The 24,768-nt window shown below is 55.8% G+C and overlaps 1 protein-coding gene across 1 annotated transcript in view; it reads right to left on the bottom strand.

Moving 5' to 3' along the window:
- Positions 1–23,940, bottom strand: part of EPHA8 (EPH receptor A8) — a 52,284-nt gene extending 28,344 nt beyond the window's left edge. The window contains exons 1-3 of the mRNA XM_051637374.1: positions 23,820–23,940; positions 11,138–11,202; positions 1,749–2,412 (exon numbers count right to left, since the gene is read on the bottom strand). Coding sequence (XP_051493334.1) covers positions 1,749–2,412; positions 11,138–11,202; positions 23,820–23,904 — 814 coding nt within the window. The 5' untranslated portion in view covers positions 23,905–23,940. The remainder of the gene's footprint in view (positions 1–1,748; positions 2,413–11,137; positions 11,203–23,819) is intronic.
- Positions 23,941–24,768: the final 828 nt, after the last annotated feature.

The raw sequence follows: 24,768 nt of genomic DNA, 5'->3' as shown, positions 1-24,768 counted from the left end.
CTGCTCTGGTGAGACCCCCCTGCAGGGCTGGGTCGAGTTCTGGGGTCCCCAACACAAGAAGGACATGGAGCTGTTGGAGAGAGTCCAGAGGAGGCCACGGAGATGATGGGAGGGCTGGAGCAGCTCTGCTCTGGAGACAGGCTGGGAGAGTTGGGGTGTTCAGCCTGGAGAAGAGAAGGCTCCAGGGAGAGCTTAGAGCACCTTCCAGTGCCTGAAGGGGCTCCAGGAAAGCTGGGGAGGGGCTTGGGACAAGGGCAGGGAGGGATGGGATGAGAGGAACCATTTCAAGCTGAAAGAGGGCAACTGTGGCTGCCCCATCCCTGGCAGTGTTGAAGGGCAGGTTGGATGGGGCTTGGAGCAGCCTGGGCTGGTGGGAGGTGTCCCTGCCCATCATCCAGTGGAACTGGATGATCTTTAAGGTCCCTCCCAACCCAAACTGCTTCCATGAGTCTAGATTCTCTCCCACAGCTTTGCTTCCAGGAGAGAGACAAACATGTCCAAGGTAACACAGGAAAATGGGGTGGGCTGAGCAGAAGATGGCCCCTGGGGCTCCTCTGTGCCTCCAAGCTTTCAGGTTGTGATCTCGTGTGGCAGAGTCTGCTGTCCAGGTTGGCAGGAGAGGAATACAGGGAAGGGATGTTTGGCTCTTCTGATCCAAACCTCCAACTTGTGTCTTGTTCCAGCTGTGGGGCTGGGACCACACCATCCAGATGGCCCATGTAGTGCCCCCTTCCACAGCTGCATGTGGCCCCCTGCTTCGCACCCACCTTTTAATGAGGGAGAAGACAGTTCCTGAGTTACCAGATCTATCCCAGGATGACTTTCAAATCAATGGCTGCAGGCAGGAGGAGTTCCAGATAGATGCTTTTACTCTGCCCGTTCTTTCCCCCTCTGCACAGCTGGGGACTGGCCGGGGCTGGCACAGGTCCCAGTGGCACCTGGATCCATTCCAGTCCCACACTGGACATCCTAACCTTGTGTCAAACGTCCCTAAGACCAATGATCCACTTGACATTTTCACAGAACTCAAACAAAGGCCCCCGAGCTCTTCTTTGTGCTGCTCCCCTCGACTGGTCCCAGAAAGAAACCCAGAGCACACAGATCTGTCTGGAGGCCTCTCAGGGGGCACCAGGCTCTGTTCACACATCCCTGTGCCTGCTGCAGGGCTGCTGCTGCTCACCCCTCTCCTTATCACAGTTTGCACAGCTGGCAGCTCGAAGCGTGCCCAGCAGCACCGAGAACCCAGGGAGGGCTCTCCACACCCTGGACAGCCCCTGGCAGGGCTGATGGATGGACACAGTCACCTTGATTTTAGGGGTTTACTTTTTGCTTTCCTCCCTGTCAAACCCCCTGCTGAATGGAAGTGAGTGGCAGGTGTTTGGGAAGGGCCAAAACTCACGAGCAGAGATCTCGGCACCGGCCAGAGCTGCTGGGGGCAGCAGGGTGGGATGTCTGAGCAACATTCCTCTCCTGATAACCATCCCCCAGTCTCTGTCCCAAAGCCATGCCCCGTGCACCAGGACCTGCTCACAGGAGCTCCCAAGGAGATTGGCAGTGGTACTGGCAACGCGTTCTGGAAGCATAAAGCCACCCAACAAAGGCTCAGGCAGCCCTTGGCCTCCAGAGATGCTGACTGTCCAAGTTTTCTGAAAGCAGACACCTGTCCTCAGCCCTTCCCCGAGGAGAATAGGACCCCGTGCAGCCACCCCTTCCCTGGCAGCCACCGCCAGCAAGAAGCAGGGACTCACCCGTGCAGGAATCCCGCTGCTCCTCGTAGCCAGCACTGCACACGCACTTCCCAATGGGCACCAACCACTCTCCCTCAGCACTGCAGTACATTTTGGGAGTGTCCCTCTCCTCCGAGTGGCCCACGCACTCTCCCCGCACTTCCACCAAGGAGGACGAGTCGGCTCCGGTCACAGCCTCGGAGAAGGAAGCCAAGTTCCTCACCATGGCCGGGCACTTCTTGTAGTACACCCGCACCGAGACGATGGCGATGCAGGCGCCGATGTCCTGGAAGGCCAAGTAGAAACCCCGCTTGCTCAGCGGCCCCACGCCCCGCACCTCGGTGTTCAGCTTCAGGCGCCTCACCCCCAGGTCCGCGTTGGTGAAGCTCTCGTCGGCTGCAATGGTGTCAATCTTCAGAAACTGGCTCTCCCGGGTGCTGGTGCCCAAGTCCCGGTCGGACTCCAGGTAGTAGAGGTTGAAGGTCTCCTTGCAGGTGCCCAGCACGCCGGGCATGCTGTTGCAGTCCCTCAGCGTGAACTTGATCTCCGCGTAGACCCTCCGGGCGCCGTCCCGTTGGACCCAGTTGGTTCGGAGCCAGTTGTTCTGGTTGGGGGTCATGACATTACAGACCTGGTAGGTGTGGATGGGGCTGAAAAACTCATCCATTTCATTGATGGAATCCCACTGTGGGACAGAGAGAGAACAGGTCACGCCAGGTGACCCCAGACACCAGCTGAGTGCAGGGCGTGCAGGGGTCTGTGACCTCCCTCTGCTCCTGCAGCCACGTCTGGTCGAGAGATCGTTGCTGCCCCAGGCCACAGGGAAATGAGGATGAGCTGACTTCACCCAGCACTAATTTGGGTGGTGACTCTCACCCTGGTGTGGCACTGGGTGAGGTGCACCCCTGTCTGCAGACAGGGATGCTTGCACTAGTCTGATCAGGTGGAAGAATCTGATGGCAGCGTGCATTTGGGAGGGCTCCAGACCCTCCAGGACGTGTCATAGAATCATAGAATCATCCTGGTTGGAAGGGACCCTGAAGATCATCAGGTCCAACCATCACCTAAATCCACCTACCATAACCTCATCTACCCGTTCAGTGCTTCAATCATGTCCCTCAGCACCACATCTACATTTCTTTTAAACACTTCCAGGGATGGTGACTCCACCACCTCCCTGGGCAGCCTGTTCCACTGTCCAGCCCTTCTTTGGGTAAAGAAATTATTTGATATCCAGACTTAACCTCCCCTGGTGCAGCTTCAGGCCATTTCCTCTGGCCCTGTCATCCACTCCACTCCATGTCTGCAAGTCCCTTCTCTTGGTGCCCAACCCACCATTTGCAGCAGCAGCAGGAAGGCACCTGTGTGGTGCTCACCTGGGTCCCTCCTGGCTCATGCAATCTCCACACCCAAACCAAAGGGGCAGCTTTCCAGCTGGAGGATGATTTTTGGGGTGCATAACACAGGGTGAAGGGGAAGGGTGCAGCAAACACAAGACTTCCATGAAGAAGAAGGGGTCCCTGGGGCTTAGAGCCCCCTGCCTCCCAGGCAAGGTGGAGTCAGCGGTTCCTCAGTGGGACCCCACAGTCATAGAATCATAGAATCATTAAGGTTGGAAGGGACCTTAAAGATCATCAGGTTCCAACCCCCCTGCCATGAGCAGGGACCCCCACCACTAGAGCAGGTTGAACAAAGCCTCATCCAACCTGGCCTTAAAAACCTCCAGGGATGGGGCATCAACAGCCTCCCTGGGCAACCCGTTCCAATGCTCAGCCCAGGTGAGAGGCTGGGCTGGGTGGCAGCTCAGGGAACCCAGGGGCTTAGAGCTTGACAGCTCCAGGATTAAAATCCAAAGTGGCAGCAGGGTGAGCTTGGGGAGGAGATGTTGGGCAAAAGCAGGTTGCAGCAAGCAGGACTGTGGTGGAGGGGTGGCATGAATGAGTTTGGTGGGACAGGGCCATTTATGTCACCCAAGGGAGGGCATCATGAGAATAGAGAAGGAGTGAGATTTTGGAGATAAATGAGGCCCACAGCTGAGGCACAAGTTGAACTTAGTAGCTGAGGGCTACAGGACACTTTTTGGGTCTTGCTTTTGCCTCACATGTCTCCCTCTCCACCCTCTCCAACTCCACCAAACCCTCACCAGGACCCAGAGATCTTCCCTTCTCTATGGGATTCCTACGACCTCTTCTGCTCACAGCCCTGTCCAAACCAGGCACCCCAGTCACATCTCACATGGATGTATCTGGGATCTTTGAATCTTTCTTATGGGAGGAGGAGGAAGAGGAGCAGGAAGAGGACTTCAAACCTGACTTTTTCATGGGCTTAGCAACAGGATTTGAAGATGCCTGTGTCCCAGCACCATGCCTGAGTCCTGCTGTGAGGGGCAGCCAAAGGCACAGCCCAGCAGAAGCTGAGGACAATACTGGCACCTCTGCAGCACTGGCTGCTCTGCCCACCAAAGCATCACCCCCCCACAGCTTCAGCACCCCCTGCCTGCACCTTCCTGGGCTGCCAGCTCTGCTGGGGACCAGCCCCCACCTCGCGCTGTGTGTGCCCTGCCTGCCTGTCTGCTCTCTGGGGTCTGGGGGCAACAAGCAAAGCTCCAGCAGTGCTGCACAGAGCAGGAAAACAAACCTTTTGAGCAGCATTCTGAGTGCATTGAAACAGATCTCTGGGCTTGCTCTGACTGGGAAAATACGGTGTTTTCTTTCAGGAGGGGTGACCCGTGTTCCTTGCAGACACAAAACGAGCACAAGCCCAGATGCTCCAAGGGGTGTGAGCCTGGAGGCTTCACCCAAGTGTCTGGGGGAGCTGGAGGGGACACAGATCTGCTGGGACAAGCACCTCACTGCCTGGCAATGGGCCTGCCAGCCCCAAGGGACAGGGCACAGCTGGAGGAGGGCATCACACCTCTACAGCTTGAGATACTGGCAAGAGGTTCTCAGTGATCCCTGTAAAACAGCCTGTGCCCTTCTGCCCTCTCAGATGGGAAAGCCCTTCCTCATTTAACTTCCTTGACCTGCAGCTCCTGGGGAGGAGATGTTGCTGTGCCTTCTGCTGGTGCTGGGGTGATCAGGGCAGTCACTGAGATCATGTACATCTTCAAAACTCCCCCAGCATCTTGAAAACTCTGCTCTTCTGTCCTAAAGAGCTCCAGGTGCAGACTTCAACAAAAGCTCTTCAGAGGGGAGGGAACGTGCTGGCAAAAGGATGTGGAGGCCAAGTCACTACCAGGAGAGAAAGGTATTTCTCATTGGTTGTCTTAAAAAAAAAAAAAATCATCTTCTGAACTCCAGAGATGCCTGGGTTCATCCTAGGTCCAAAGAGCACCGAGGACTTGTTCTGCACCAGGGCAAGTGGCCAGGCTCCCCCTGTGCTCCTCTGGAGGGGTGAGCTGTGCCCCTCTTGCTGTGCCCTGACACCCCCAGCTGCAGAGATGAGGCTGCAGAAGGGGCCGTGACAGCCAGTGTCCCCTCCTGTCACACAGCCAAGGGCACAGGAGTGCCCTGGAGCAGCTGCAGCAGCGGGCAGGGCACAACCAGCCCCTGCACCCACCTCCACACCCCCCCACCCTGCACTGCCCAGGGTGAGGAAGTCATTGTCGCAATTAATCGAGCACAAATTAGCACAGCCATCTGTTTCCTGTCTTTTCCCTGCTGGGTTCCTGTGGGGAGCAAGGCAGAGCTGTGCACAGGAGGGAACCCATGGGCAGAGCTGGGGGTGGCAGTGAGGATGCTCCCCACCACGCACAGCCAGGTCCCCTCTGCAGTGCCTGGCAGCCCTGGGGGTCTCCACAACTTTCCCAGCAAGGGAAACAGGAGGTTATTCTTTTGTGACAAAACTCCGTGGCCTCCACCACGCGTGGTTGCTTTGGGTCTGCAGACATTCACTTCTCTCCTCAGTCTGGCAGAGGGGACAGTATTTGTCACCACAGTGTCCCCACACCTTGTGGTACCACTGGCAGTGTCGTCACTTAAACGTCCATCTCCAAGCAGCAGTGGTGGTCAGCATCAAGTGTGGGGGAGAACCTGGAGGTTTTACATTTACAGCATCCCTCTTCCAAACCTTTTTTTTTTGTTTGTTTTCCTTTTTTGTTCAGCAGTTGGACTGTCAGCTCTTCCCCATATGCAGCATCACAGGATGGTCCAAAGCCCCTTGTTGGTACCACTGCAGGACCAGTGCTCTGCCATCGGTGGAAAGGTGTGGAGGGAAGCTGGGCCACAGGTGCATCTTCCCAGTGTGCCACAAGGCAAAACAGGTCCCACGAGCTCTGCCAGGTCCCAGAACCTGCTGGGCATTCGGGAGGGAGGGACCCACTCCAGGAATCCCCATGACTTGAAGGGTTCTTCCTGTTTCACCCTAATTACAAGCCCTTATGGGCAGGGAGAGGAGCCTCTACCCATGGGTGGCTGTGGAGCTGGGTACCACTGGTTCAGAGCACAGGGACCATGCACCCCTGGCACTGCCTGTGCCCAGCTGATGGCTGGAAGTGGCTTTTATTAAATGAAGCTCAGCCCAGCCCCCATGATTGTGATAAGATCCCCCAGCGAGATGGAAATGAGGACATCTTAATTAAGGTGGGGAGTGCAGGTGCTGGGGACACACACGATTGCATCTGCATGCAGGGGTTGGCCCAATGGTTTAAATTAAAGTCAACACCAGATTATGAAAGGCAAAAGATGCAAACGCCAGATATCTGTGTGGCTGAGCAAGGGCTTAGAAGTCTCCCAGGGCCTGCACAAGGCAGCAGAGTGGGGAGGAAGAGGAGCAGAGGGGGTGAATACCCAAGGAGAGGCCACGTCCTGCTGGAGCAGCAGCTCAGCCTCCCACTGCCCTCACAGTGGCCGTGGAGGGTGCCAAGGGATGAGGTCTCCCTGCAAAGCTTTTGCTTCTGCTGGGACACCCAGCACCTTCCTTCCTCCCACGAGCAGCCCTGAGATACAGCTGCTCCCCAGGAGGGTCCCTTGCACCACTGGCACTGAGAGAGAAACAGAGAAGGCTGCTTTGCATTCTTACATCATTAGATGGGAGGTTTTAATGGGGATAATCCCCATGAAATCAGTCACTGCTGTGGCTAAGGAGGGATTTGTCAGGCAGTTAACTACCCTGAGCTTCACTACAGGTGATTAATTCCTGGTAGTGACCAGCATCTGGGGAATTAGAAGTAACCCAGCATTTTCTGAACAAGCACTGGAAGAAGCTTTTATCTCAATTACTAGTCTAAATTTTTATTTTCCAATGTTCAATTCCTACACAGCTTTGTTGGTGTTTTTTTTTTCCCCCCAAGAAAATTCATTTCACTGCAGCTTGCCCTGTAACTTGCTGCTATTCCTGGATCCAGGCAGATGCTCCAGATTGGAGGAGAAACCCAATAAATGGCACAAGGACATTAAAGTGAAGGAGAGCAGAAGACATGGCCTGGGCAGATGAGAGAGTTCCAGTATCTTTTCATGCTCCAAGGAGAAGACATGGTCCTGGTGGGGGTTGCAATTGCAAGCACACAGCCCAGCTTGGACTGGGAACAGGCTTTTTGTAGGGTGGGCTTGGGGCACAGGGAGACCCTGCTCCATGATAGAGCTGTTGTGTCAGAGGTTCATCCAAGCAACAGTCTGGCCTGGTTGCAGGGCCAGAGCCAGGCAGAAAAAGTTCTCTGCTGTGTCAGCTTTGCCCTGCAAACAGTTTGGTGCTGGGGCAGCATAAAATGCTCCTCTCTGATGTGCAGCCAACTGCTGAGGGACCATCCTGTGGGCAAATGTGCTGTGCATGCTCTCAGCTGGCTGCTCAAGCAAACCTGGTGCCTTTTGCCCCTTTTCTCTCTGAACTACTGCAGAAAGAGGGAAGAGCACCCTTGGCTCGTTGTGCCCAGGGGCCTCAGGACACCTCCCTTCAGCAGGAGTGGAGGGGCAGAGATCACAGAATCATAGCTTCATGGAATGGGTTGGGTTGGAAGGGACCTTAAAGAACATCCAGTTCCAACCCCCCCTGCATAGGCAGGGACATTTCCCACCAGGCCAGGTTGCCCAGGAGAGGTTCCAAACCACCTCCAAAGGTCTTTCCTGGTGCTCCCACCAGCAAAGCCAGCATGGAGTACGGTGGGCACTGGGGCAGCTGCCTGGGTGGCAGATGCCACCTCTGGGGTGACCCCAACCCATGCCAGGGGGGATGCTGTGGGACCAGGCCACAGAGGTGCTGGTGGGGGCAGATGGGGAGGTTGTGGGCAGCATGGGGGGGCCTTCCTCCTGCCCTCAAGGTGCTTCAATCATAGTTGGCTTCTACAAGGCATCACTCAAGCTCCTTAGGTACCCTGTGTCTGGACAAAATCATTTCCTGTCTGACTTCATAAATCAAAGTAGACGATACAATAATTATTAATAATATATTGACTTATCTCATCAGTGTTTTAATTAGTCAGTAGAAAAGCAATTTGCAAAGGGGCCAGTCAGGCTCCCTCTGATCCTGCAGGACACGTGCCCAGCAAGGAGAGGGAGCAGAAGGGCACTGGGACATTTTGCTGGGGAGAGCTGGGAAACCAGAGGCACAGAAGGGAAAGGGGCAGCCTCTCTGACAGCGCTGATAAGAGTTTAATTTTCAGTGCAAAGGGAATTGTTCTGGGGATGGAGGAGCTGCAGAGCTCCCGGGAGCTCTTTGAAGCTCTAATTGAGAGGAGCCGCCGCCTGCGGGACAGGGATGCTCTGACCCTTCTGCTTCCTGCACGTGTCTCCAGGGTGGAGCTGAGGGGGGGGAAGGCAATTAAACCCCTGAGCGGCAATTACAGCCAATTAGCCCTCGGTTAATTATCTGGCAAGAGGAAATGTCAAAACAGGCCATGCTTGCCTCCCTGATGGCTCAAGGCTCCCCAGGGCTGGCTGTGCTGCTGGTTTCCACCGCGCCCGTGTCACTCCTGCTCCTCTGCTCTTGCTGGCCACAGCAAACCCAGAGAGGGGAAAAACCCCTTCCTGCAAGGCAAATTCACCTCGTCCACGGGTGTGATGAAAACGTCAGGCCTTGGCCAGAGGTACCTCTCCAGTTTTGCAATGCTGGATGCTTTGGACTGCTGCCTTGGCAGTTGCAGGCAGCTCTGCAATCTCCCAGTCCAGAAAAGGAAACCTCTGAGACTGGCACCCCCAGGAGACCCAGAGGGGTGGGACAAGGACCTGCAAATCCTGGAGAAGCAAGCTGTAGGGCACCAGAGACTGAGCTAGCTGACACAAGCCCCCTCCTTAAGCTCTTCAGGCTGGGGACAGAGGCTCTGTGCTGCTGAGTGCTGTGCAAAGACCCAGCCAGAGCTACCCACCTCTCTGCTGTCACCCATGAGGTGGCCCTGGGCTCCTAGAGGAATGGAAATGTGGATAAAGCAAACCCAAGTGTGACTTCTGCTGGGGAGCCAGGGTCAGCATCACCATCCCTTGGTAGGAGGATGCTGTGATGGATGTGTGTGACCATGGGCAGAGCAGAGACACTGCAGGGGAATCCTGCACCCTGGCATCCAGGACGTGCTGCACCCACAGCTCAGGCAGGACAGGGCAGCATGGGGCAGGGGTGACACTGCTACTTTTTGCACACCAGGAGTGTCTGAACTAAGGAAATGGAAGCAAAAACTAAGGGACCTGAAATATTCTTTCAGAGTGCACCAGCCCCACACTGCACCAGCAACTGGGCTCTACCCAAGGGCTGCCAGGGTCACAACACACCACAGTGCAGGGACACCAGCAGTTCTCCTGAGGTGGTGAGCAGCAAACTCAGGCCCTTTCCCAGAGCAGCATGTCTGGCAGGTGGCAATGGGCCTGGGGAGGCATCTGGGACCTGGACTCATGGTGGAAAATCCAGAAGAAGGAAGGTCTCGGGCAGTCTGGAGCATTGGTTATCTGACTGTGGGGAGGAATTCCTTAGGATGGGGTGAAGGGCAGAGCAGGGGAAGTGGACAACAGAAGCCAGCCCCCAATGCAAGAAACATCCCAGAAACATCCTCCCTCCAGGGGAGCAGAGGAAGCCATGGTCCCTGATCCCCTCAAGATGCATTGGGACCCCCAGGATGCCAGGATTTGGCAGCAGGGGTGGGATGAAACGGCAGCAGAACCACACCACGGAGGGCAGCCAGTGCATGACCGTGCAGAGGACAACATGGACAGCATCCCCCTCAGCCAGGCAACAGCAGAAGAGGGTCTGGTGGCTGGAAACTGAAACCAGGCAAACCTGCCTGACGATGGGTTTTTTAACATTGACCTGCTAACAACCCCACTGCAGGACCTGGAGGATTTACCACCAGCAGCAATTTTGTAGTCAAGGATGGGTTTTTTTTCTACAAGCTGGGCTCCTCTGAGATGTGAGTGAATTGACAGGTCTGAAGGCCTGTATTTATGCAGGAGATCACATCACATTAGCTCTGCAGCCCCCCCCTGACCTTGTACCTCTGCAGCTACCACATTTCCAGGATAGTCATCATTGCAACAGCTAACTGCTCAAATTAGAGCTGAGTTGATGGTGTGATATATTTACATATATGATAATGTCTGCTATAAATCTGATCATTGTTATTATTATTAATGCACAGTCCTGATTGCTGCTGCTCAAGCAGCACGGGGACTGAAAGTCTCAAGCACCAGATCAATGAAAATGATTAGAGGCCTGGGAAGATTTCTGTAGGAGGTGGAATTGAAGAGATTAAGACCATTTAGTTCAGAGAGGGGATGAAAAAGAGTGGACATGGAAAATCAACACAGCAGGGAAAGCCAGGTAGACACCCCAATTTTGCACATTCTGTGCTTGCAGCAAGCCCCACTGTGCCCTGCAGTTGGTCCTGTGTGTATTTATGGGCTTGTTTCTGTTCACTAAAGGAAGGAGCAAAATCCCTACACCAGGGCACCACCACCAGCTCGAAGCCACAGTTCCCAGAAAGCTGCTGCAGCAGGAAAACCTGGACACAGAACTGCAAGTGAAGGGAGGGTGTGGAGAGGATCCAGGCCGTGGAGATGTCAGGATCACCGTGGGGGTTCCCACTCACACATCCCTCCTGGACACATCACAGGGCTGGGCATTTACAACCCCATTCCCTGTAAGAATCTACCCATCTGCAGGGTCTGCTGCTCCTGCAGCAAGGAATGAGGTGCTTCTTGGGGTGAGTGCCCATGAGGTGACCCAGCTGTTGATTTCTCTCAAAGCTCAGGACCTGGTGACAACCTGCTCCCTACCAAGGGACACAAGAGGGTTAAACAGTGTTTCCAGACTGGCAACACCCCATTGCTAGTCTTTCAAACTGGCATTTTCCAACAGACACGGTCACTTAGCCCCATTTGCACTGACCAAGGCACCAGCCTGGGGCTGAGATGTCCATTTACCCTGCCCAGGAAAATCCATGGTGACCCATCTCAATGGGGTCCATCGTGTGCCAACAGCTGCTTCATACTTACCCCATGGGAGGGATAAGTCATCCAGCCCCAGTCCCCTGGAATTGTTGACGTGTCTAGCAAGTTCACTGGAAAACACAGGAGAAAAACCCTGCATTAGAAAGCTTTCTCTCCAGCCCTCAGGGGCAAAGAACTGAGCCACCACAAACAACCTCACTCATTTGATTGTCCCCCAAGCTCTTGATTTGGGGTAGAGCTGGGGGGCAGGGGTGTGATGCCCATGAGACCGGGAGCAACGTGTCCTTTGGGAGGAGAGCAGGCTGCACACAGCAGGTCTGAGGGGATGCAGAGCAGGTCAGAGAGGATGCCAATCAAGGGAGGAGCATCTGGCAAAACAAAGTCCACGCATCAGGTTGTCCACCAGTTCCACCCTCAACAACACCGATGCACTTGGAGCATTGTGCTTCACTTGGACACTTCTCCTCCAGAGGCTTCACCGAGCCCGTTAGGCTCACATCCCTCCCAGCATCACTAGTTTGAAGTCTGCACCCCCACAGCCACTGTAATTGCACAACTCCGTGCCTGGCTCCAGCACAAAGTGACCCCCCATGGTTCTGGCTGACACCCCACTGGAGAGGCCAGACCGTGGGGGACAGGCTGCAGGAGGAGGCCTTCAAAGCCAACCCTTCAAAAGCCCTGCCACCACCAGGAGCCCAGCTTAATGAGACAGGGGTAAATCTGCAAGGAGAGGGGAGCAGCTTCTTCAGGGGGAGAGGCAAGGATGCCTTTGAACGTGCTCAGGAGCTTTCCGTGGAAACTTAGAATCATAAAATCATGGATTCATTTTGGTTGGAGAAGACCCTTAAGATCATAAAGTCCAACCATTAACCCCAAGCCCACCACTAAACCATGTCCCATAGCACCACATCTACATGGCTTTGAAACCCCTCGAGGGATGGGGACTCCCCCCCTGCCCTGGGCAGCCTGGGCCAGGGCCTGACAACCCTTGCCAGGAAGAAATTGTTCCCATTTTCCAATCTGAACCTCCCCTGGCACAACTTGAGGCCGTTTCCTCTTGTCCCATCCCTTGTTCTTGGGGAGCAGAGCCCGACCCCCCTGGCTCCAACCTCCTCTCAGGCAGCTGCAGAGCCAGCAGGTCTCCCCTCACTTCCTTGTCTCCAGGCTGGACACCCCCAGCTCCCTCATCCACTGCTCCTAAGACCTGTGCTCCAGCCCCTTGTGCAGTGCCTACAGACCTGCCGGGTGCCAGCAGCAGGGAGGGTGATGCTGCAGCCCTGCTGCCCGCACAGGGTGAGCACCTCGAGTGGCAAATGCTGCCTCTGGGCCCCACACCCAGATCCCACAGCATTAGGCAGCAGAGAGCCTGGGAGCTTCCTGCTAACCCCCCAACTTGCTCAGCACCTGGGGCAGGAGCCCCAGCTCCAGGGTACAGGTCCAGAGGGCTGGAAGCTTGGCGGGTGGTGTTAGCAAAGTGTCCTGGCCCTGGAGAGCGAGCGCCACAGGCGTCCTGCCAGTGTGCCCACCCCCAGCCCCCCTCAGCAGCACCAGGCTCCTCAGGGACCCCCAGTGTTCCCCAGTTCTCTTTGCCCTGCAGGACCCTACAAGGTCAAGGCCACGCTGCATGCTGTGTTTGTTCTGGCTGCTCTTCCCCACCCTTGAGCAGCCCCAAACCACACCTCAACGTGCAGCAGCATCCCTGGTGGCCAGTCCCCAGGCTCTGGAGCAAGGACGTGGTCTTGGTGCAAGGCACCAGCTTGTTGAGGAGGGGGTGGTCATGTTGGGACAGCAGCTCCAGTCCCTGCAGAGGCTCAGCATGAGGCTGGTCCCAGCAGCCAGAGGAACGGGTGCCACTTGCATTTAATATTTCCAGGCAGGGAGAGAAGAGGGGGAAGCGGGGACGTGAGCTGGCTGTGAAACACCCGGACGTCATGCTACTGACAGAGCAGATTAGGAGCTTTTGAGGCATTTATTAATGTTAGCAGAACAATTTGAAAGCATTTCCAGGGTTTCTCGTGTGACTCCATCGGCCCAACAGCGGGCTGAGGGCTGAGCCCCTGCACTCCCCACACGGCATGGCTCTCACCTCTGAAGAGGCCCCTTGCCCTCAGCACGGAGTAATTACCTCGGAGATCTCAAATCCATTTTTATTTGTTATTGTTAATCTGAAGATTTTCTGCCTATTTTCCCTGGGTAATTCGCTCAGCAGGAGCCTGGGCTGGGGAGTTCCCTGCTCACCAGGAGGGAGCACGATCTCAGTGACCCGGGCAGGCAGGCTGCAGGGAGGGGATCAGCTTTGCAGACCCTCTCTGCCCCCACCATGGTCTCTGCACCCGCTTTCCCACGCTGGGATGCCCCAGGCAGCACGAGGTGCCTGCAGAGCGTGGGGTCCTGCTGGAGCATCACGCCACGGGGAACAACGGTGAGATCAGAGCAGATGTGGTGGGACATACCCGGGCTTGTCTGCACAGTGGTGCGTGGGACCTGGAGCCACCTTGCTCCACCCCGTCCCACCAGGTGGACCATCTGGCTGTCACAGAGCCTCACGGAGGTGAAGGAGCCATCTCCTTGTGGATGCTTTGGTGCACAAATAACTACCCGAGCTGGCATTCCCTGCAGCCCGGCCACGGAGCGGGCTGCTCATGCCTCTTTGCAGGAAGAGGGCTGAGTTCTTTCTTTTGTTCCTTCCCAAGCATTTCAGCCAAGTGCCTCAGAGTCCTGCCCGTTAACCCACTGCAGTGGGCACTGCACGAACACAAAGGCACCCCCAAGAGCTCCTGGTACAGCACAGGTGCCTGTGGGTGTGAGCGTCCGTCTCACGGCACCGTTACGCGCTGAGCTCGGACACGGAGGGATCGATCCACCCAAAACCCAGCTGCCCACCTCGGGGAAAGGCTGCAGACCAGCACTGAAGGGAACGCCCCACATCACCTCCAACAAGTGCCCCCATCCAGCCCCTCTCAGGGGATCCCCGGGCCACCGTGCCTCTCCAGGGTGATGCTCGGAGCGAGCCCACCCGTGACGCCGGGGGGCGAGTGAGCGGGACCGCCACAAAGGACCCCTTTCAGCTGAGCTGCTTCTCAGAAACGTGCCAGTTTGGGAGACCTCTCTCCTACAGCTGGGCAATTCTGTTTGATGTTATGGACTGTCTGCACGCATCAGGCTCAAACGGTGAGCTCCATTTTGTCCTCCTGAGCACCATTTTGTGTCTCCCCTATTCTGTGCCTTGGCCTCGACTCGGCGTATTGAGCCAAAGCACCAGGAGGTGTCAGGGGAAATTCTTGTGCCGGCAGAAAAGCTGTCAAGCCTGATTGCCCGTTGGAATGGAAGCACCTAGAAGCCAGCAGGTTCCTTCCCCAGCACCAACCAGGGTCCTGAGATGGAATCTCATGCAAGGCAGAACCTACTTGCTCCTTTGCACAGTTGCATCACGTCATGTTGGGTGAGCAGTGCACGTTGCAACCTCACAGGTGCAGATTAGGCAAGAGTCAAAGATTAGGGGAATGTATCTGTGTAGGTATATGATGTATATGTAGACATAAAATTTATACCTACATCTTCATTTTTATATCTGTATCCATATCTATTTCCATGTCATCTACCAAATTCTAAACACTGCTTGGGGATGAGTGAGCAAGCCTGGGCAGGGACCAGCATCCAAAGGATGTGCATTTTACCTGGGTCCATGTACCTCTTGCCATATACCTATAAAGAGTAAGTGCTCAGAAACCCTCCCCAACACTCACACGGTGGCCACGGCTCCTGCAGGGATAATATTGCATCCCTACAGAGATGTGGGCACCTTGAGGTCCTACATTCAAGCATCCCGGGCTCAGGAGCAGAGCTGTGGGAGCCTGCAGACCCTTAGCCCCCCCGGGGGTGGATGGAGGGGATAGTGGGACAAGCCCTGGGGTGACAAGCTGGGGGATGTGCTGAGCCCCAGCCTCTGGAAGAGCAGTGGGGGACCAAGGAGGGCTCTGAACTCCCCTGCTAATCGTTAACCCACTGCTAACCCACTCACTCCAATTACTGCACCGTCTCCCTCCCAGGAAGGGGCTTTGTAGTGCAGGTGTGAGGAGAAAGGGTCAGTGGGAGCAGCCCTGTTCCCCTGGGCTTCAGTGCCTCTCCATCCCAACTTCAAAGGCCTCCCAAGCTTCACAGCAAGGCTCCCCCCCCGCCCAGCAACGCCTTTTGCATCGATAATTAAACTCTTATCGGCACGGTCAGACATCCCTGCTACCCCAGGGACGGGTGGGCTCAGCCCCCCAGGGCTCTGCACACCCCGCAGCCCCAGCCCCCTGCGCTGGGGGGAGCAGCCCTGGGAGGGTCATCGGCAATGGGAAGAGAGAGTCGGGGTACGGAAAAGGGGCAGGGAAAGGCTGCTGGGAAGGAGGGGAACGAGCCCCATCGGCACCCATCTCCTGTAAGCTCGGCGGGACTTTGCAGGAGTAGGTGGGGCTGGGGTTGTTGGGGGGGGACGGTGTCGATTTGTGTCCCACCAGTCAACCCAGGCTGCGCTGAATAACCAGCCGCGACCTGAAAAAGCAAGGCTGAGCCCTGAAGCTGTCTCTCTCTGGCCTCGCAGCACTGCGAGGGGACAGGGCAGGACGCTTGGCTTTCAGCTTCTCCCTCCCCATGGACGGGACTGCCCCACCAAGGAAGAAAAACCGGGTATTTCTTCACCGACGTGCGAGGTGAACCCCAGCAAAGTAGGGCAGCGCTTCCCACCGGGGAGCTGTGGGGCAGGGGATGTGCCCCAGGGGTGCGGGGGGTCCCGGGGGGACGCTTGGCTTTCAGCTTCTCCCTCCCCAGGACGGGACTGCCCCACCAAGGAAGAAATAACCGGGTATTTCTTCACCGACGTGCGAGGTGAACCCCAGCAAAGTAGGGCAGCGCTTCCCACCGGGGAACTGTGGGGCAGGGGATGTGCCCCAGGGGTGGGGGGGGTCCCGGGGTGTGGCTTGGCTTTCAGCTTCTCCCTCCCCAGGACGGGACTGCCCCACCAAGGAAGAAATAACCGGGAATTTCTTCACCGACGTGCGAGGTGAACCCCAGCGGGGCTCTGCGGTGAAAGCAGCCAGGTAGGGCAGCGCTTCCCACCGGGGAGCTGTGGGGCAGGGGATGTGCCCCAGGGGTGCGGGGGGGTCCCGGGGGGAGCAGGGCTCTGTACCCCACTGCTGGGTCCTGCAGCGGGGATGGTGCTGGCCCCGCCGGCCCCTGCTGCCCAGAGGGGAAATTTAGGAAAGCGTTGCAGGTAGATGTCACCAAAACCCGTCAAGAATGGGGGATTTCCAGGTTTTTGGAAACGCCAGAATCAGGCTGGGGCGGGGGGGGTGGGAGGAATAAATTTGCGAAGAAACATTTACAAACAATTAGCGTGAAAAAGCAGGTGTTGCTTTTTGGCCGCGCCCGAATTCCCCGTGGCAGGATTTCTTCTCAGCCCTCTGGGTTGTTGCTGTGAACTTTCTGTAGTTAATTTCATCTCGTTTTGTAACGCATCAGGAGGGGTAAGGCCCACAAGGACCGCCCAGAGGGTCAACCCTTTAGAATATGCCAGGAGCAGAAGATACTTGGAAGTAGGAAGAAGGCTTGTTTGTTCAATCAGTGCAAACACAAAGCCACAGTTTGGGTTTTAAAACTAAAATGATCAACCTGATCCTTCCAGAGCCCACATGGTATCATGTAAGATAATGAGCAGCACAACCTGTGAGCATCACCACCTGTGAGCATCATCTGTGGTAGGATTGAGGTGTTGGGAAACAACGTTAGAAACAAAACACCCTGAATAAAGTTTTTGCAAGGTTTTAAACCTTGAAATTACAAGGCAGAGGGTTGTGGTTTGTTTTTCTTTTTCCCCCTCAGGAAAAAAAAGCAAAACCAAAACAACTTGCATCAAACGCCAAACAAAACCATGTTCCCTGAGAGAAATATAGGTGAGAAAATATAGATGTCAAATGCTGATGATTCCTGCTGTGTTTCAGGGTCCTGATGCTCCTGTGTGCTGGGACATCCAGGGCTAATGGGTTACCCTGGCTGAAATGATCCAGATTAAAACACCCCCAGGCACCTGACCCACTGCTGGGCAGGGGACAGCACCGTGTGTGACCCAGCATCTGGCACAGGCAGGTTTTGGTGCAAACAGGCCCAGTCAGCTGGACAGAAATGACTGGGAATGTTGAAACACACGGGCTGTGCCAGGGCTCAAGGATGGGCCAGGCACACGACTCAGAGCAAGGGCTGAGCATGTGCTGCCATGGCCAGGAGCTCATGCTGGTGGGGAAGGAGGTATTTTGGGCTCAAGGGGCAGCCAGGCTGGTTGTAATTCAGGGCAGAAGGCAGAGGAGGAGGTGGGAAGGCTCTGGGGATGGGGCTGGGTGACAAAGGTCAGGGAGGCAAGACATTTCATAAGAAATCTCTGATGTGAACAGAGGAAAGAGCAGGAGGGCAGCAAGGCTGGGGAGGGGGCCTGCACTGGGGAGTTCAGAGGGCAGCCCGAGGGTCCCTGCAGCCCCAGAGCAGGACTCTGCAGATCTGCTGTCCCTGGACTTGGCCAGCTGGGAGTCACAGAAGTCCTTTCCATCACAGTGTCCCCAGCCTAAGGAACGGCAAGGACACAGACCCGTCCATCAGCAGAGAGGAGCTTCTGTCTTGCACTGTCACCCCTTGGCACCTTGTTTGGCTGAAGCCCTGATGTGACCTGATCCATTCGGCCCACATGCCAGCAAAGGACAGCACCTTGCATCCCCAACCTGTTTCCCCAAACCCAGAAGCTCCAAGAACAGGTAACAGACCTGCACCCAGACCAGAGTGCCCCCCAGCTGCCGTTCCAGGGTCAGGGGCAGACTGTCTGTCTCATGCCACCAGTAAAACAATATCATGGCAGTCTAAAAATTAAGCAGGAGAGTTTTCTAACACAAAACACAACACTTCTGCTTGTGGTACCTGCGTGGTACAGCCATGGAAATGGGAGGCCTCCCCGGGGGGGTTTGTGTTCTCACACCAGTCCTGAATCTACCTTCTCTTTTCTCATGTTTGTTGGGTGTAGCTAAATAGACACAAATGCATTTTCAGCTTCAGCCACTTGAGGTTTCTGACCCCAAGTCAGAAGCTCATGCTGGACAAGCCCCTAACACCATCCCAGATCCTTATCCCAGAGAATCTCTGTGCTTCCACACCCCAGCCACATGCTGCGTGCCTCCTGCCTACTGGGGGTTTTGCAGATTTCTTACCCAAAATCAGGAGTCCCTGGTGTTGTTCCTGGCTGCTTTGCATGCCACCCACATCGCCTCAGGTGGACCTGGAACAAGATCTGTGCCCTAGCAGAGCCCAAGAGTCCGTTGGCAGGACAAACCCTGTGGCACCCGAACCAGACATCCTGACACTCCCACTGACTCCTGCATCCTGGCAAAGATTTGATTTTTATCCTTTCTGGATTTTTGCAGACGTGCTCACTTATCTGGATTATCTGCAGGAGCTTTGGAGAGCAGTTTTTCAGGCTGTTGGATGCTGTTTCCTTAATTTCTCTGAGGTCACCTTTTGCTCTCACACCAGTTCACCACCCTAAACCACACTGAGCTGCTTGAGCCCCTGTGACATTTTTAAAGCAAGTTCATTTCTTCTAAAGGTAATTGCTTTGCTCTCTTAAAAATACCTTTCTAAAATGGAACATCTTTACAGACAAAAATGCCAAGACTAAAAATGTTTGAGGGGACCATCTGAATATCTTATGCCTTCGGTAATGAAATATCATGAGACTCCTTAAAAGTTGTATGGGAGAATTTCCCAACACAAAGGGTGTTTCATCCAAAGGAAGAATCTGGTGACATGAAATGTCATGAGAGTCCTTAAAAATCGTATGGGAGAACTTCCCAACACAAAAGGTGTTGCATCCAAAGGAAGAATCTGGTGACTTTTCCATGCCCTCTGGGATGGAGCTGGTCCCTCCAGCTGCAGCCAGGACTGGTGCCACTCACTGATGTGATGAAGCACTTGAAATATGAGGAACTGGGGACAGAGCAGAAGGTACCACTGGCACAACCACAGTACCAGGGCTGGAGGGAAAAAATGAGGGCATGGAACCTGCAGAGCCTGACCTGCTTGTGCCTGAGAGGGGTGGAGAACAGGGTTACCCTCACCCTACAGTTGGAGGAAAAGATGGGCTTTGTAATCTAGCAAGAAAAGCCTAACAAGAACAACTGGCTGGAAGGTGAAGCCAGGCAAATTTGTATTAGGGAAAAGAGGGGACCCATTTTGTAAAGGCTGATGAACCATTGGAATGAATTATTAAAGGCAGTGATGGGTTCTGCCTTTGCTGTTGTCCTCAGAGAAATGCTGAATGCCTTTTGGGACACATCCCTGGGCCAAACACACTTCATCCAGCTTTACTAGTGTGGCTGGACCCCATCCATAAAGAAGTTACATCCTTTCCATGATTATTTAGGACTTTTAAGTACTGCATATCCACACGGGCAGGACATGGGGAATTTCTTTGTTCCTTTCTGAAGGAAACAGGACCACTCACTTTTAATACTGAAGGGGTTAATACTTTCCCTGTGACAAAGGAATGATTTTGAGTGTTGGTCGTGCAAACACGCTGGGGTTTGGAGAATAACTGTCAGGGTCTGACTAGAGCTACCATATGAATGGATTCACCCCCGGAGGTAAAGGCAGCACTGAAGACTGCCAGCAAGGTGAGCAGGGACCTGCAAAACACCAAACCCCACCAAACCAAGTGAGGAGGTGTCAGGATGCCTTGATGGAAGTGCCATTCCCTGGAGTCCTGCCTGCTGGGACCCACCAGCAGGATGTGTGGGACGAGTTGTCTCCCTCCCCCCCTGGCTCAGCACCCTCTGGGGCCCTGGTTCGTTGCTTCCATTTGGGTTTTTTTTTTCCCTTCCTTTTGTGTAAAACAGTTTTCTCATCATTTCTCAGCAATTAAAAAAACCCAACAAACAGGGAATTCCTTCATAATTGAGTTCTCCTACTTAAATTTGGATTCATCAGATCTATATCCACTGTCACAAAACGAGTGCCCATTTATTTCCACAGAATCCTAGAATGCCAGGTTGGAAGGGACCTCAAGGATCATCTGCTCCAACCTTTTTAGGTACTAATAAACCCTTCACAATTTCAGGAAACAGGAATTCAAGGAGAATGGGGGGGGAAAAAAAAAAGAGCTCACAGATTAAGTGCTTTGTGTATTTTTTTCTGCAAATTTAGGGGTTTGATTTTTCTGGAAGTTTTCTAAGCTATTAATAGTAGGACAGAAATGGAGACCAGAAACATATCCCCATGAGCCTACTTAAAATCATGTAAGTATTTGCTTTATATCAGCATTTTGGGAGCAATCAAAAAATCACACACCTCAAAAACGTTTTGTTGTGTTGGTTTGGGGGGGGGTTTGGAGGGTTTTGGGGTTTTTTTTGGTTTTGTTTTTTGTTTGTTTGTTTGTTTGGGTGTTGTTTTGGTTTTGGTTATTTTCAAACGTAGCCCAAATCAACTCCCACCTTTAAACTAATGCTTCTTCTTCCCCCCCCCGTTACCAAAAGTCTTTATAGCTAAAGCTCTTGTTTCCTGTTTCGAGGAGGCACACGGAGCCTTTTTGCAACTGAAAAAGCTATTTCCTCTCCCGACGTCGCTGCAAGGAGGGGTAGAAAAGTCGCATTGAAGGAAAGCACCGGGTTTTTACCTCTTCTTTTTCTTTTTTTTCCTGTTTGAGCGGAGGGGCAACGAATGAGTCGACAACCGAGACGTTAGCGGGGGAAACCACCACAAGCTTTTCCTCTGGCCCCTGTTTCAGCAGCGCAGCAGCCCCTGGGGTTTCCCAAGGACCCTGCTGCTCTCCTGCATCCCATCTCTGTGACAAGGGAGGACCAAAAAGTCTCCATCCCCAAAGCCCACTCTGGGGGAGAAAGGTGAACATCCCAGTGTCACCAGCCCTGCGTCCTCCCCAGTTTGGTCCCCTGCACATCACCCGCTGTTCACCTCAGCCACCCCTACAAGTCTGGGGGAGATGTCCCCAGGTCCCCTTCCCCGTGAAAAGGTACAGAAGATATTTTGTATTTTACTATTTTACTTCAACTCCTGGGGTCACATCAGACACCTCCTTCCATGTTTTTCTGCCCACGCCGTGTGTAACAGTGTGAATATTTTAGTCTATCACACCGTCTTCCTGTTATTGCAAACAACTTTTCTTCCTCCCTGCTCTAAAGCAATTTAACCATTTCAAACGGATCTTTTTTTGCCAGCCACCCAAATGAAAATCCTCCACATCCTGTGAATTTTCACCCATCTAGAAAAATCAAAAATAATAAGCAACCCCTGAGTTTTGGCTTTCAGTGCCTTTTGCAATGGCTGCCACGCTGAAATCTGGGGATTTCCCATGTAACAGCAATTCCTTTTTCCTCCCATTTGCAGGGCACCACTGCATGCAAGACTGAAACGAATAAATAGGTGCTCAAACCTTCTTGAAACAAATCTTGCAGGAAAGAGCAAGACACTGGGAGCTCTTGGAGAGGAAAGAAAATCGGACGGAAGCGATTTCTTCAGATTAACACGTCTTTCTACACCAATTCCTTCCCAATCTGCACACACAGCGTGCAGCCCACACCTGCCTCGGATTTATTTTGGGGGCTGTAATTTTTCTACCCTTTGTCTCTTAAGGGAGTGCTGGGTTTGCTGGGCAGTGTGGCCCGAGAGGCAGGGCGAGAAGCGGGCAGCGGCTCTGGTGGGAGGTGGTGGCCCCTCTGTGCTCCACGGCTGCACCCTCACACCGTGTAGAAACAAGGAACCCAGCCCTGCAGAACCAGACTGAGGGGACAACAGGGCTGGTCAGCTCTTTGCAGCCTCTCTCCACATTTCTAGCCTCAGCCCCAGGCCAGGGTGCCTCACAACCTGCGCTGCAGCAGCACGGATGGTGCCACCAGCCCATCCCAGCCCCCCGAGGCACTGGGGGTGGCAGGAGCCTGCAGCCACATCCCCAGCTCCACTGCCCGTATTGCAGGGCCTGGCTGGCTCCAAACTGCCCCTTGCCACCCCACAGTAACGCCCTGGGACCCGTGGTGGCAGGTGGAGCAACACCAGCTTTCTGCAGGGTCTCACACTGTATCATAATACCACCCAGCACCTCCTGCCCAGTCTAACCCAGTCCCAGCCCCCTTTGTCTCCCCAGAACCCGGCACATCCCAGCCCTGTGCATCCCCCAGACCACGGCTGTTATTGAGACCTGCTTTCCTTTCCAAAAAGTCTTGTGGGAAACCCAAGGGCTTTCCCAGGCAGACTGCAGCCTGGGGCCTGGCTGTCCATACAGACACCATAAAACCCAACCCAGCAGCCAGTGATCTCCTCTACCAAGGAAAGCAAAAGGGCCCCAGGCTCACTTGTACATGCTCAGGGTTCACCAAGGGTTCAGGCAGGGCTTGGATTCACAGCATGAGCACCATCCTGCACTTCATGGTCCAGAACTCAGGACATGGGGCAGCTGCTGCCCCATGGAGCAGAGGGTGAGCTACAGCTGGGGGTGTTAGGGGGCTGGAGACCCATCCTGCACCCACACGGCCCATCCTTAGCAGTGAGAGCCCAATGCATCCTGCTGCAAGGGCAGGAAAGCCATTAGGAAAGGAGCAGGAGGAGTGCCAGGAAGGAGACAGCCAGCAGAAAACAGGGTTAGGACCACCAAAGAGCTGGGAACGGGTGAGGAAGGCAGGCTGGGTGGGAAGGGAGGAGGGTGTGGATGTTGGGAGAGAGCAGTAGGAGCAAGGAACCAGCCCGCTGGGCTGCTGTGAACTGCACAAGGCGTCCCGATGCCGGCCCACGGGCCTCAGGATGCCAGAGGGATGGCAGGGATGCAGGGGCAGGAGAAGGGAGGGACAGCACCAGCAGTGCTGGGCAGGGCACGGGCACTGGGGCTCGCTGCAGAGGGTGTGCCATGCTGGCTGTGGCTCCCCAGCACAGCAGAAGGCAGGAAGGATGCTGCTGCGGATGCCAAGGACACGCTTGGGAGCGGGAACGGCAGATCTCTGGGTGGGAAATCTCAGCAGTCCCGGGAAGCTGCCGCTGCTGGAGCGGCCGGAGGTGGGGAGTGGGCAGGGAGTGGCAGTGGGAGCAGCCCTGCCAGAGCCACGGGGGCTGAGGTGCCCGAGCAGGGCTGTGCTGCCTCCAGCACCGGGGATGGGTGCGGCTGGCAGCGGGGCAGAGCGTCCGGATGGAGGAGCAGGCCTGACGGCCTGGCACCCAAATGTCATGAGAGGCTCCCCAGCTGCATCCCTGCTTTACACTTCTGAAGTTTCCAGCTCCTTCTCTGGTGACACGTCCCCCATCAGGGTGCCCTTCCAGCTCCCTGTGCCCTCGTCACGCCTCCCCGTGCCCCTCACAGCCCACGCCGGGCAGCACAGCCCCTGCTGCTGCTGGGCACGGGGAGCACCGTGGCTGTGCCCCTCTCCTCTCTGCAGCCACCCCCAGACGCCGCAGCAGAGCCCGTGCAGGGCAGGGCAGGCAGGGCTGGAACCCAGCCCTCCCGCCCAGCTCCGAAGTTTAGCCTCCGGTGCAAAAGCTCCGGGATCAGCAAACTCAGGTAGGCAGGAACCGGTAGCCGCGCTCCCCGGGGAGCAGGGAGAAGCTGAACCCAGCCGGGCCAGCAGGCTCCTCTGGATCCCCCCCGAAGAGCCGCAGCCTTCCTGCCGCTCCCCCCGCTGCTGCCCCATCCCTCCAGGGCCGCCCCGCTTCCTACCTTCGCTGGTGGTGGCGGAGAGGCAGGCGGCCAGAGCGACGAGGAGGGCGAGTGAGGATGTCAGATCCCCCCGTGCCCGTGCCATGGTCGGGCTGGGCCAGCAGCTGTGGGACGGGGCCACCTCGGCTGCCCCAGCCCCTCCGCGAGCCCGGCAGCTCCAGCGCAGGGCGGCTTTAATGCAAAAGGCACTTGGCGCACATTGCTCGCATCCTCCCGAGGCGAGCGGCTCGGCAGGGAGGGAGCAGCCTGCCTGTCACCGCTCGCAAGCCAATGGGGTGGGTGGGCTCTGCAGCCAGCCCCCCTCCCCACGCCACGCGCGCAGGCTGCCCCAGCCCCGCGGGCCGGGCGCTCCCGGCTCCCCCGGCCGCTCAGCATCTCTCCCTGCTCTGCCCCGCCAGCCCCCGCCGCTTCTCACGCTCCTCGTCCCTCTCGGCTGCTGCTGGAGCCCAACTTGCGGGCGGCAGGAGCTCCCTGCTCGCTGGGGGCTGGGGGAGAAGGGGACGGGGTCGCCCGGGATCCCGCGGGGCACACGAGAGGAGAACCCCCCGCACACGCTCCCGTTGTGGACGGGAAGGCAGAACCCGCTCCCCCTCGGTGCTTTTCTCGGCACATCGTCCTGGGATAGACGCTGCCCGCTCTCCCTGGGCTGGGCAGCAGGAGCAGGGGGCACCCGGGCCAGGCTTCCCCACGCCCAGCCCGTTTCCAGCCGATCCAAGGGGCAACCCCTGCAGGAGCAGAGCTCGGGGGGGACGCAGCCCCAGGCCCTGGGCAAGGGGACCCTCTGCCTTGGGAGCACCCGGCATCCCACCCCACGGCCCTGCCGAGGAAGCCTCTGCATCCACAGGAACTGCTGAGCTCGGGGAGTACTTTGCTCAGCATTAAACACTTGGCACCTGTCAACAGGCCCCCTGCAGGGGCCAGGGCTGTTTCCCCATCTAAATGCTCAGCC

Source organism: Apus apus, chromosome 20, assembly GCF_020740795.1.
Source record: "Apus apus isolate bApuApu2 chromosome 20, bApuApu2.pri.cur, whole genome shotgun sequence".
Classification (NCBI taxonomy): domain Eukaryota; kingdom Metazoa; phylum Chordata; class Aves; order Apodiformes; family Apodidae; genus Apus; species Apus apus.
This window is presented reverse-complemented; position numbering and strand designations above follow the sequence as displayed.